Source organism: Orycteropus afer, unplaced genomic scaffold (genome assembly GCF_000298275.1).
Source record: "Orycteropus afer afer isolate SDZICR_OR568_19922 unplaced genomic scaffold, OryAfe1.0 scaffold00227, whole genome shotgun sequence".
In the NCBI taxonomy this organism is placed as follows: Eukaryota; Metazoa; Chordata; class Mammalia; order Tubulidentata; family Orycteropodidae; genus Orycteropus; species Orycteropus afer.
The window spans coordinates 2,143,985-2,157,630 of NW_006921814.1; the positions used below are offsets into that span (position 1 = coordinate 2,143,985).

A 13,646-nucleotide genomic window follows, 5' to 3' on the forward strand; every position below is an offset into this window, starting at 1 on the left:
TATTTATTGAGGACTTCTTATGTACCAGATAATGTGGAAGGATCTTTACCAAGCATAATCCTTTTGAATCTTTCAAAAATTCCACATTATAAACATTATTAATCATATATACATTTTAGAGCATGAAACTGAGGCTGAGAGAGGTTACTCTGGTCAAGGCTGCACAGTTAGAAAGCAGTGACATTTATCCTGCAACAGAAAAAGATATGTATCTGTCAAGGATATTGTAGAAGATATTTTTACACTAAATAAGAAATGGAATGAGATATTTTATAAGTCCATTTGGGGTTGTGGCAGAAACAGCTTTTTCCAAATGTTTGAAGGGAGACAGGCAAGAGAACATATTGCTTTCAGTGTTTAGCTATTTCATGCATACATTTTGTCTCTCTTTTCTACAATACCTATGAAAAATAGATACACTGTAAATAGTAACTTAGTCAGACTGGTCACTTCAGATGATATAATAAGAATACTTGTAATTTAAAAACTAAATAAATGTTCAGAGATTTTTTTTTGCCTTTTTCCTTTAATCAAAGTTTTTCACAGCACCAACCTCTTGTGAGACTGATATGATCTCAAATTACCAATGTGTTAATAATAAAGTAATGCACAACTGTTTGCTCTATCTTTCCCATTTTGCATGTCACTTGCTTTCAGAAAATGGAAGCAAAACAAGCTTGCTTCTCTGGGTATGCTTATCACTTTCAAAGCTGTAACCATTTCTTTGCAGTGATCACCCTGTCTAGCTGTTAAATCAAACAGTGGGGACTTTGGGTTCAACCCAAATATGAATTTTCACTGTGGAAAGAATTCATGAGGAATTATTTAAGATCACTGCCAAATTACAAGATGTAATTTGAAAAGTAAGTGGAGAAAAATTATAGTGCTGCTATCTTAATGCCTACCCATATTTATACTCCCTCAACATCCCCATAAGAATGGCCTATCTCTCTGGCTTTTCAGTAAGAACAAGTGAGTAACTAAGTATATAGTTCAGTGAGACCTTTCATTTGTTTGCTTTCCCTTCCCCGTTTTGCCTTTTCCTGTCTACCTTCTGCACTAGCTTCCTGAATTTAAGTTCTGGATGATAACTGGCAATAGCAGAGAGACCACAGTAATTGAATTTCAGGTTTCCTTGATTCACAGTCTTAGAAGAAGTGTCAGCTCTTTAGTCACGTGGTAAATTTCATGTTAAACCATTCCATTTTGACAATTAGCATTTCTTAGCATTATAAAGCCACCAAACAAGTTTAAAAGAATAAGACAAGGCTTTCTGTTTGGAAACATGCTCCTTTGATGGGAGTCAGTGAGAGTGAGCCAGTAGATCCCAAAAACATTCATTCTTGAACTGCCATTTCTCTCTGGAAACTTATTCATGTTTATAAATAAGAATAAATGTGTTTTATAAAGGAAACCCTTTCGTCTGAGACTGCTGGCAGCTTAGCTTTCCTCTTTTTCAAATATGGTATACAAAAGAATAAAAAAGAAACTGATTTACATGGTTCCCATATTTGTACAAGCTAGAATAATTTACAGTACGAATCAGTAGGATTCAAGCAGATGAATGCAAATTAGACATTTTAAAATCAGAAATAAAACTAATCATTGCATTATAATTGCAAAGTAATATTATCACGCGTTAAGTAGCATTGGGTAACACTGTTAGTTCAGTTACATGGCAGAAAGGGCCCTGACATTCTTATGTTCTCACCTTTTCACTGTTTTAAAACACTGATGATCGTGAGTCTGGCATTACCCCTAGTCAGTGAAAGGTCAGGCCATTTCTCTTCGTCATGAGCAGCTGAGTGTTTTCATTTATTTGTTGTTGTATTCCTGTGTTCTTGTTTATCTTCATTTCATTTTTGTTTTCAGTTGACATGTGGTCAGTAGGGTGCATCATGGGAGAAATGATAAAAGGTGCAGTGCTGTTTCCTGGCACTGATCGTATCCTTCTTAGCAACCAGTGGCCAATGTGGGTGTCATTCTCAATCAATTCCCTCTTGTCTCAAAATCAATACTGAGAATGGTATAAATTCACTGCTCTTGGAGCATTTCTATGAGACTCCAACGTCAAATATTTATAAGCTGGCATCATAGTAGAGTAACCTCGCCTCATAGGAAGACTTTACGGAGATAATATATTGCCAAATGTGAAAGATTCATATCAAAATGTCTGCCTTAATTCAGTGCAACCAAACTGCTAACAATGCTGTACACTTCTTTTTATATTTTTGTTGTTGTAGATATTTTAAAATTAAGAAAAATTCATAACTATATTATAAATGACAAAATACCTCAGTTTTAAACTGACTTTTTATAACATAAGAAATATTCACTAGGCATATTTCATCAGTGTTAAATTTAAGTCTACCTACAAGTCTAATCCATTTATTATAACACATTCAGAAATCATGCAAGTTTCATTTGAAATTTGATAAACATCTTCTAAAATTATTTTTCTCATTCCTTCCATTTATAGGAACAAAATCTCCAATTCCTGTTCTCATTTTTCTTCATATTATTAACAAATACAATAATTAAAATCTCATTAATTGGTAATGATTATATGGAATATTAAAATAAATCCATTTATATCACTTGAATAAGTAAAGTAGTCCTCTCTTAGGCAGTAAACATCAAGTAAAAATTCCAGACTCTCTGCAGTCTTTAACGGATATGGATAATGTTTGATTTGTATATAATTGTGTAATGGAATCTACCATAAGGCTTAACAAATATTGTCAAATTAATTAAATATCCCCTACACTCTGTCACTTAAGAAAATGTTATGTCCTCGTCATACTAAAGACAATACTTGTGCTGAAATTATCTTAATTCAAAAATAAAACTGAGCAAACAACAATGGGGTCTCAGTATATAATTAAAGTAAATATAATGACTAATATAATGTATCCTAACCATATTACAATTAGTCATTATGCTTACACTATCCAATACCTATCTTACAATTCTTATCAAGTGTCTATAATACAATGTGCCAACTTGAGGAATAATAGATTTAAGATACACACACACATATATATATACTCTCATATATAGTTACATATACATATATATATGTATATATATACATATATATACACACATATATATATACACTTTTTTTTTAATATATATACACTTTGTAAGTATGTCAGAAAATGATTGAACTAGACATGTGATTAACTTTTGTTGAGTTTTAAAAATATAAATACTTTATTCAGTTAAAAATAAAGCTAAACTTTTAACTTCTTTTTTTATTGTTGTAAACTTTTATTTATATAAGACACACCTATTTTAAAATATTCTGATCTGTATTGTCTTTTACATGTTTTATTCCACTTCCATTTTAATTCTATTTGAAAGTATGCTATGTTGGCTTGTTAAAAACTAAATTCCTTCAGTATTTTCATTGGCCTTTGGGCAAAAAGTTCTGAGGATTTAGCTACTTTTGGACCGTTTTGAAAATAGCATTAATCTGGTAGTTTTGTACTCTTTAATTTTTCCAAAGCTCAGTGTGGTTGGCGGTTCAAACCCACTGGCCACTCCACAGAAGGAAGACTGGGAAAATCTACTTCTATAAAGATTTTCCACCTAAGAAAGCCAAGGGGGGTCACTATGAGTGGAAATCCACTCGATGGCAGTGAGCTTCTTCAGCTATAGTGTAAAATATTTTATAATTTTTAAAGTAAATATGAAGCCATGCTGAAATTAATTTGAGAGAATACCTAAAAGATTGCCTCAATAGTTAAATTCTAGGAGCTCTGGTAGTGTAGGGCCTAAGGCACTTGACTGCTAACCAGAAGACTGGCGGTTCAAACCCACCAGCCACTCCTCGGAAGGAAGGTTGGGCAATCTACTTCCGTAGTGATACCGCCTCGGAAACCCAAGGAGAGGTTACTATGAGTTGGATCTGATTCCATGGCAGTGCGTTTTTCAGTTAAATTCTGACTTTTTCTGTAGAGTATAAAAATATATTTGATTTGAATAACATTCAATTAATATCTATGTAAAGACACATATACTAGTAGATTACAAGTGAATTAATATTAAATATTTAGCTTTTGAGAAATAATAATAAAATGAACATGCATATACTAGACATGTGATTAACTTTTGTTGAGTAGCTTAAAATATAAAACATTACTAATTACTTTGTACCATTTTGTGTTCTCCTCCCAAATCACACCCTCCCCTTTCCCCACAGGGTTAACTATATTTAACTATTTGTTTTTATTATTTGTTTCTTTACTTTTTTTATGCATTTACCAATCCATATATTTACCCTAAACAAAATAAGGTTTAGTTTTATGTTTTATATATCATGCTATGCTATTGATGTTCATTTGTGACTTGCTTTTTTTTTTTTCCCTAAGTTAATATGTTTCTGGATTTACTCATTTTGATGTGTTGTAAATAGTTTATTCTTTTTCATTGCTATGGAGTAGCTCTGTCTATGCGCATTCTAGAACCAACAATTTCTCTACAAGTAGATTTTGAGATATAACCATTATGTTTTGTTTTGCGTTTTTAAACAAGGATGCTATCAATTTGACTTCTGAAACACATGTGCAAGATTTTCTCTATGATAAATGCTTGCGGTCGTAGGTATGCACATTTTAAAATTCACTACATAACATCAAATTGTTTTCCAAAGTGGCAATGTATATGTGCAGCTATTTGCAGAACATCTTTATAAACTCTTGTGTTGTCAGATTTTTTAAAGATATATATTCATCTTTTTTATTTTTACCAATATCTTGGAGATAATAAAATATTATCTCATAGATGCTTGACGATAAGTTAAGCTAAGAATTTTTTCCTATGTTTCTTGGCCGTTAGTAATCTCCCTTTGGTGAAATACCTGCTATTGTTTTTAAACATTTTTTTTTTTTCTATTGCATTAGTTGTTTGTTTTTCCAGTTCTTTATATAATCTGGTAGCCGGTACCTCATCTTTGTCAATTTCATGAATTGCAAATAGCTCCTTCCTGTTTCTGGATGATTTCCCATTTTATTGTCCTTCTATTTGTTTTTATGATTCATAAGTTCTTATCTCTTATTTATAAAATCCTTTGATACCTCTATATTCTGCTATAATTTTACTCTGGATGTTTTAAAGTTAAATGTTTTAGTCCACTTGGGATTGAATTTTTATGATAAATAGATCCAACTTCACCATTTTTCAAATCCATTTGCTGATTAGCTTATCCTTTCTTTACTACTCTGTAATGCAGTCACTGGTATAAATTTCCACAGATGGTGGGCCCTATAATATGTCCCACTAATTTAATTGTCTATCTTTGAACCATCACTAACTTGTTATAATAAATACAAATATATACTTTGTGCTCATGTCAGAAAGGGTAAATGCCTCTCTTTTTTGTCTTTTTGAGAAATGTCTTGGTTTTTAATACTCCATTGCTGATCCAAAAAGTTTTTAAATTGGTTTGTTAACTTCCAGAAAAGAATTTCTATTGGCATTGCTTTTAAAATTATTTTGTATCTATAGTCAATTTGAGGAGCTCTGGTAGCATAGTGGCTAAAGCACTTGACTGCTAACCAGAAGGCTGGCGGTTCAAACCGACCAGCCACTCCTCGGAAGGAAGGTTGGGCAATCCTACTTCTGAAACCCAAAGAGGGGTCGCTATGAGTCGGGTCCAACTCGACAGCACATAACAACAACAACAACATAGTCAATTTGTGGCAAATTGATATTTTGATTAAGAAATGATTTATACCTTTCTCCTGAACATAAAAGGATCTTAGCACACGTTAATTTAGATCACTATTATCCAAACTGAAATATGTCATTGATACCAATGTTTTCTTTCTCTTTTTGGCCTCATAAATTATAATTATTATAATTTTTCTTACATACAAGTAAAGTAGGTTTATGTTCACTCCAGTGATGATCATTTTCTTGGCTTACTTCTACTTCTTGCAATTGACTTTGTGCTTCCAGATTATTTTCTTTCCCCCTAAAGTACATCCTCTAGAAGTCCTTGTAAGGGATAATTTTTGTGATAAAAACCCTCTTCTTTCTTCTTGTTTTAAATTTGTGGACTCATTTATTGAAAGATAGTTCAGTTAGATACAGAATTTTAGGTTAAGAGTTATTTTCTGCCAACATTTTAGAGAGATTATTCCATTAGCTTTTGTTTCCAATATTGCTGAGGGATAACCAGCAATCAGTCTGATAGTCACCTTTTTTTTTTTTTTTTTTCTGGTTACTTTTAGTATTTTTTCCCTTTGTCATTGGCTATCTGCTTCCTGGGAGCTCTGGTAGCATAGTGCTTAAGGCATTTGACTGCTGACCAGAGGGCTGATGGTTCAAACCCACCAGCCACTCCTCTGAAGGAAGCTTGGACAATCTACTTCTGTAGTGATACCACCTCAGAAACCTTCCAGCTGTCATGTCAGAGGATAGAGTACAGTGTCACTACAAGGAAAAAAAAGAAAAAGTTGTCACTGAGGCAATTGTAACTCATGGTGACCCATGTGTGGGAGTAGAACTGTACTCGTTAGGGTTTCGATGGGTGATTTTTCAGAAGTAGATCACTAGCTCTTTCTTCCAAGACACTTCTGATTGGAATCAAAACTGCAGACTTTCAGTTAGCATCTAAGCAAGTTAACTGTTTGTACCACCTAGAGACACTACAATTTCCCTTAAATGAAATTCTGTATTTCTCGTAATGTAGAACTTTTTATTGGCTCCTTTGCTTAAAGTAATTTTATTTACCACTTTTAAAAGGGCCTTAATACTTTTCAGCTATAAAATAGAATTGTTAAATTGTTTTTAAGACCTCTTCCCAGTTTCAGAATGCTATAGCATGCAGATAGAGTCATGTCCAGCACCTGTGAGGTCATAATATTGTATAACTAAAGTGCTCCTTATAAAGAATAAATATTTCAAGTACAAAATAAAGTGCAGGGTCTAGAAAGGGATATGTGCCAATGAGAGGCTCCGAAGATGGCTGTTGTTGTTGTTATGTGCCATCAAATCGGATCCAACTCATAGTGACCCCTTCTTGGGTTGCTGAGGTAATCTACAGAAGCAGATTGCCCAACCTTCCTTCTGAGGAGTGGCTGGTGGGTCTGAACCACCAGCCTCTGGTTAGCAGCCAAGTGCCTTAGGCAGTATGCTACCAGAGCTCCCAAGTTTAACACTCAGTAAAAAAAAAGGACAAACCCACTGTCACTGAGTCAAATCTTACTAATATCGACCCTATACAATAGAGTAGAAATGCCCAATATGGTTTGGAAGGCTGTAAGTCTTTATAGTTGCAGACTACCTCATCATTCTCCCCGGAGCAACTTGTGATTTGAACCTTTGAAATTTTGGTTAGCAGCCTAATGCTTTAATCACCATGCCACCAGAGCTTCTTTAACACTGAATAGATTAATGTTGGGCAGAATATACCAATACAATACATATTAATAATGTAATAATAATACTATGAATTTTCTTGTATGTGGAATTTCTCTATTTTCATTTATAAATTAACATAGATTATTATAATAAATAGACTTATAAAAAGAAATTGAGTGTACTAAAATCCATATATATCATGCTTTACATACCAGCCTTTGGGAATTATATCTCCCATAATAACTCACTAGCAATCTGATGCCAGGAAACAAATATCCTTTTACTCAAATTGTCAACTCTGAGGTTTTGATAAGTTCTGGCTTATAATATTGCCTCTTCCTGTTCTTATTTACAATTAAAAATTATAATTGTATTCATTCATACTTCTTGTCACCAGAATTTGAGGCATATTTCCAAGAAGAAAAGAAAATTTTTAGCTGGAAAAAAGCATGTTGTTGTTGTTGTTATTTGCCGTCAAGTCGGCCCCGACTCATAGCGACCCCTCCTTGGGTTTCCAAGGCAGTATCACTACGGAAGTAGGATTGCCCAACCTTCCTTCCGAGGAGTGGCTGGTGGATTTGAACCGCCAGCCTTCTGGTTAGCAGTCAAGTGCCTTAGCCACTATGCTACCAGAACTCCCGGAAAAAAGCATAGAAACATTAATTTGAAAATAATGAAACAGAACTATGAAAATATGAACTCAGAATGTTGTTATGTGTATACGGAGTTCATATATTTCTATCCTGATCTTTTAAATTGTCTTTACAAATAAGATTTCATTTAAGAGTCATTTTAATCATATCAAATATAGAGCAATTACTAAAATAAGTGGACAAAAAATGTAAACTTTATGTTGGAAAGCTTTTGTATGAGTACCCCCTGGGTGATACCATCATATGATTCTCGTTTTCCCTAAAATGTGTTGGACAGAATCTCTCTGTCTCATGTGAACCTGCATGTGCCATTTATGATAATTTCCCATTTTTTTCCAGCAAAGTTACGTGGGGAAAATATGTAAAGTTTAGAGTTTCCTCTTTTCTGAAATGTTGCCAGGTGAGCAATCCATAAAATTTTCACAACAGGCAGATATGGAATAATCCTATGGGGAATTTAAATCTATTTTAACTTGTGTTATAAAACTGAAGCATGTTAGTACTTTATTCTTAAATCTGGACTTAGTGACTCCCAAGAGATTTAGTATATTCTACAGCGGTATTTCAGTCCAGGGACCATCTCCATCAATGTAATCATTGGTGTTTTCTACAATATCAAGTTGATAATATTCCAAACTTATGGACTTAGATTTATGGAGTTAAGGGGGGAGAGAAGAAAATTTTCATAAGTTGACTATGTTATGAATAGGAGCTCTGGTGGTGGCTTGCCTAATGTATTTGACTGCTAACCAGAAAGGTGGCAGTTCAAACCCACCAGCCATGCCTTGGAAGGAAGATTAGGCAATCTACTTCTGTTCTGGTTACCTAGTGCTGCTCTGACAGGATATACCAGAAATGGGATGGCCTTAACAAACAGGAGTTTATTGTTTTACAGTTTGGAAGCTTTAAAGTACGAGTTCAAAGTGCCAGGCTCTAGGGGCTGGGTGAGAGCCCCTCAGCCTTGGGCTACAGCTCTGCCTCCAGCTCCCAGCCCATTGAAGCTAGAGGATTTTCTTCACTCAGACAGCTGTTTGATGCTGAGGCTGACAAGCCCAAGGCTGCCAAGTAAAAAAAAATGAATTGTGGAAGTCCCAATGTTACCAAACCACATGGCAGGCCATTAATTTAAGTCCATTGTAAGTCCCAAGGTCGGCAGAGCATGGCAGACTGCTGAACAGTGACACGGCTACATGCAGGATCTAAGCGTGCCATAAACTAGAGACTATTCCCAAAGCTGCTTCTTATATATGGGAAGCAGACCACGTCCCAAAGGTAACTACTCAGCTGCTTGTGGTAGATCCCACCATGGAGTTGATTGCCAGTCTTATCATGGGGAATAACTACCACCAGCTGCCCAGCCACTCAATCAGGCCCAGCCAAGTTGACATACCAATTTAACTACCACAACTTCCATAGTGATGCTGCCTTGGAAAACCAAGGAGGGGTTGCTACGAGTTGGATCTCACTCAACGGCTGTAGTTTTATATTATGATGCCTATCACACATTTGCAATTACATGGTATGCATACCTTCACTTTCTTTTATATACCCATGGCAGACATCAATAAGTGAGCACATCATTCTTTCTTATAGGGCTAAGGTGAAGCCACATGATCTTATTCAACACAGTGCCTAGGCATCTGGTAAGTGTACAAGATTAAATAGCCTCTTATGGAACTATTCTATAGAAACATTGCTATTAGTCAATATTACCTTTAGGAACATAGCTAAGAATTTGGAGTTAAATATTGATGTTCTCTAGTTTGCAAAAATATGTCAGATGTCAGATTTTTTTTTTTTTTTTTTTTTTGCCAAAGCTTGAACATAAGTCCTACAGCAGAGTAGAAAGTAAGTTAGAAATTGTGACTCTGTTAGCTTGCTGACCCATATTCATAACAACAACAACAAAAATCAATTGTGGAAGAAACAAACAAAAAAGGATATAGTAAAGCAAAGAATATACAGCAGAATGAAGTTATTAAATAATTCATTATAATCCCAGCTTCTGAGGGCTTACATATCCAACTCATAGCAAACCTTCCTTGGGCTTCTGAGGCAGTAGCTCTATGGAAGTAGATTGCCCAACCTTCCTTCTGAGGAGTGGCTGGTGGTTTCTTCGAGTTAGCAGTCAAATGCCTTATGCACTATGCTACCAGTGCTTCTTAAGTATACATAGTGTAAATAATTTTCACAACTGTGATGCAAAAATAACCCAAAGAAAGGATAAGGTATTTTTCGTACATTATGTCCAAGGCAGTGTGTGATATATTTTAGAAGGTTCCCCAATCAAGGCAGTTAAGGTAAGATGAATCTTTGAAAAGTAAGTTTTTAGTTAACTGATAAAGTTAACTGGAATAATTTTCAATCTAAGGAAACCTTATGGTGCAAATGGTTCAGTGCTAAGCATCTGACCAAAAGGTTGGTGGTTGCAATCCACCCAGCAACTAAGCTGGAGAAAGAATTGGCAATTTGTTTCCATAAGAATTACAGCCAAGAAAATCCTATTGGTCAGTTCTACTTGGTCAGATGGAGTCACCGTCTCAGTTATCTAGTGCTGCTATAATAGAAAGGCCACCATTGGATAGCTTTAACAAACAGAAATTTATTTTCTCACAGTTAGGAGGCTAGAGGTCCAAGTTCAGGGTGCTGGCTTTAGGGGAAAGTTTTCCCTTCCTGTCAAGCTCTACGGGAAGGTCTCTTCAGTTTGTTTCCTGGTTCCTTGGAGATCTCCATGTCGGTTGGCATCAATCTTCCTTCATCTCTGCTTCTTCCTGCTTTCTTGTTTAATCTCTTTTATGTCTCAAAAGCATGATTTAAGATACACCCAACACTACTCCTGTATCATTAACATCACAGAGACAATCTATCCCAAATGAGATTAAAACAACAGGTATAAAAGTTACGATTTACAGTACATATATTTTGGAGACACAATTCAATCCCTAAAGGTCATTGTGAGTCAAAATTGATTCCATAGCACCTAACAACAATATTCAGTCTTATGTTTCCAGATACTTGCATTTATTATCCATATTTACTTTTATTCTTCTGTTACAAAAGATCTATGTAAAAGTAATCATATTTGCACATTATCTTACATGGTCATCATGTTTATAAAATCAAACATTTTGAAATATGACTATTTTTATGTAGTAAATTCAGAATTACATGAAGAAATTGATGGGCAAATAAGTCCTAATAAATGTCATTGTTTGATTTCACTAAATACCTTTGGTAATTTATGGGACCTCTGGTAGAGTATTTGGTAATTTATAGAAAGGGTAATAATTTATGAAATAATAGATCAAAAACATGAAACTAAAATATATCTATTGCTTATTTTGTTAACTGCACAGGCCTAGTACCTGTACAAATTCAAATCGTTGTTGTTGTTGTTGTTGTTAGGTGTCGAGTTGGCTCCGACTCATAGCAACCCAATGTACAACAGAACGAAACACTGCCTGGTGCTGTGCCAGCCTCACCATCCTTGCTATACCTGAGCCCATAGTTGCAGCCACTGCGTCAATCGAGCTCATTGAGGGCCTTCCCCTTTTTCACTGACCCTCCACTTTACTGAGCATAATATCTTCTCCAGGAAATGGTCCCTTTTGACATGAACAAAGTAAATCAGATGAAGTCTGGCCATTCTCACTTCTGAGGAGCATACTGGCTGCACTTCAAGGACAGATTTGTTAGTTCTTTTAGCAGTCCTGGTACTTTCAGTATTTTTCACCAACACCATAACTCAAAAGCATCAACTTTTCTTTGGTCTTCATTGTTCATTGTCCAGCTCTCACATGCATATGGGATGACTGAAAATACCATGGCTTGGGTTAAGTGTACCTTAGTCTTCAAGGAGACATCTTTGCTCTTCATCACGTGAAAGAGGCCTTTTGCAGCATACTTGGCCAGTGCAATATGATGTCTGATGTCTTGGCTGCTGCTTCCATTGGTGTTGATTGTGCAGTCAAGTAATATGAAATCCAACAACTTCAATCTTTTCTCTGTTTATTGTGATGTTGCTTATTGGTACAGTTGTGAGGATTTTAGTTTTCTTTATGTTGAGATTTAATTCATACTGCAGACTGAAGTCTTTAATATTCATCTATAAGTGTTTCCAGTCATCCTCACTTTCAGCAAGCAAAGTTGTGTCATCTGCATACTGCAGGCTGTTAATGAGTCTTCCTCCAATCCTGATGCCACATTCTTCTCCAGCTTCTCAGATTATTTGTTCACCGTACTGATTGAGTAAGTATGGTGAAAGGATACAACCCTGACACACTCCCTTCCTGATTTTAAACCATGCAGGATCCCATTGTTCTGTTCAAACAACAGCCTCCTGAATCTATGTACAGGTTGCTCATGAGTAGAATCAAGTGTCCTGGAATTCCCAATGTTATCCATAACTTGTTATGATCCACACAATCGAAAGCTTTTGCATAGTCTATAAAAGACAAGTAAACATCTTTCTGGTATTCTTTGCTTTCAGCTAAGATCCATGTGACATCAGCAATGTTATCCCTCATTGCACGTTCTCTTCTAAATCCAGCTTGCAGTTCTGGAAGTTCTGTATCAATATACCGCTGCAATCATTTTTTTTTTTTTTAATTATCTTCAGCAATATTTTACTTATGTATGATATTTATGATATTGTTCAATAGTTTGCACATTCTGTGGGATCAGCTTTCTTTGCAATGGGTACAAATATGGATCTCTTCCAGTCAGTTGGCCAGGTAGCTATCTTCCAAATCACTTGGCATAGCTGAGTGAGTGCCTCCAGTGCGGTATTCCTTTGTTGAAACATCTGAAAAGGTATTCTATCAATTCCTGGAGCCTTGTTCTGCTACAATTCTTTCAGTGCAGCTTTGACTTCTTCTTCAATACCACTGGTTCTTGATTATATGCCATCTCCTGAAATGGATGAACACTGACAAATTCTTTTTAGTGCAGTGATTCTGTGTATTCCTTCTATTTTCTTTTGATGTTTCCTGTCATCATTCAATATTTTGACTATGTTGTTGTTGTTATGTGCCATCGAGTCAGACCCGACTCATAGAGACCCCTCCTTGGGTTTCCGAGGCAGTATCACTATGGAGGTAGATAGCCCCATCTTCATTCTGAGGAGTGGCTGGTGGGTTTTAACCACTAGCCATCTGGTTAGCAGTCAAGTGCCTTAGGCACTATGCTCCCAGAGCTCCCATTTTGACTATAGGAAATTTCAACATTGCTCTTGAGGTTTGAATTTTTCCTCAGTTCTTTCAACTTGAGAAATGCTGAGCATGTTCTTCCCTTTTAGTTTTTTTTAAAATCCAGGTCTTTGCATATTTCATTATAATAATTGAGTTTGTCTTCTCAAGCTGTTGTTTGAAATCTTCTGTTTTAGAAGCTGCTCTTTTATCTTTTCATTTCTTCCATCTGTTTTAGCTATTATCTGTTCAAGGGCAAGTTTCAGAGTCTCTTCTGACATCCATCTTGGTCTTGTCTTCCTTTCATGTCTTTTTAAGGACCTTTGGCTTTCTTCGTGGATGATGTTCTTGATGTCATCCCACATGTCATCTGGTTTTCAGTCATTAGCATTCAATGCATTAAGTCTATTCTTTAGATGGTCTCTAAATTCAGGAG

At 35.4% G+C, this 13,646-nt stretch overlaps 1 protein-coding gene across 1 annotated transcript in view; it reads left to right on the plus strand.

The window, feature by feature from the left end:
- Positions 1-13,646, plus strand: part of MAPK10 (mitogen-activated protein kinase 10) — a 230,968-nt gene that overhangs the window by 150,921 nt on the left and 66,401 nt on the right. Inside the window, exon 7 of the mRNA XM_007948822.2 lies at positions 1,873-1,944. Within this exon, the coding sequence (XP_007947013.1) occupies positions 1,873-1,944 (72 nt within the window). The remainder of the gene's footprint in view (positions 1-1,872; positions 1,945-13,646) is intronic.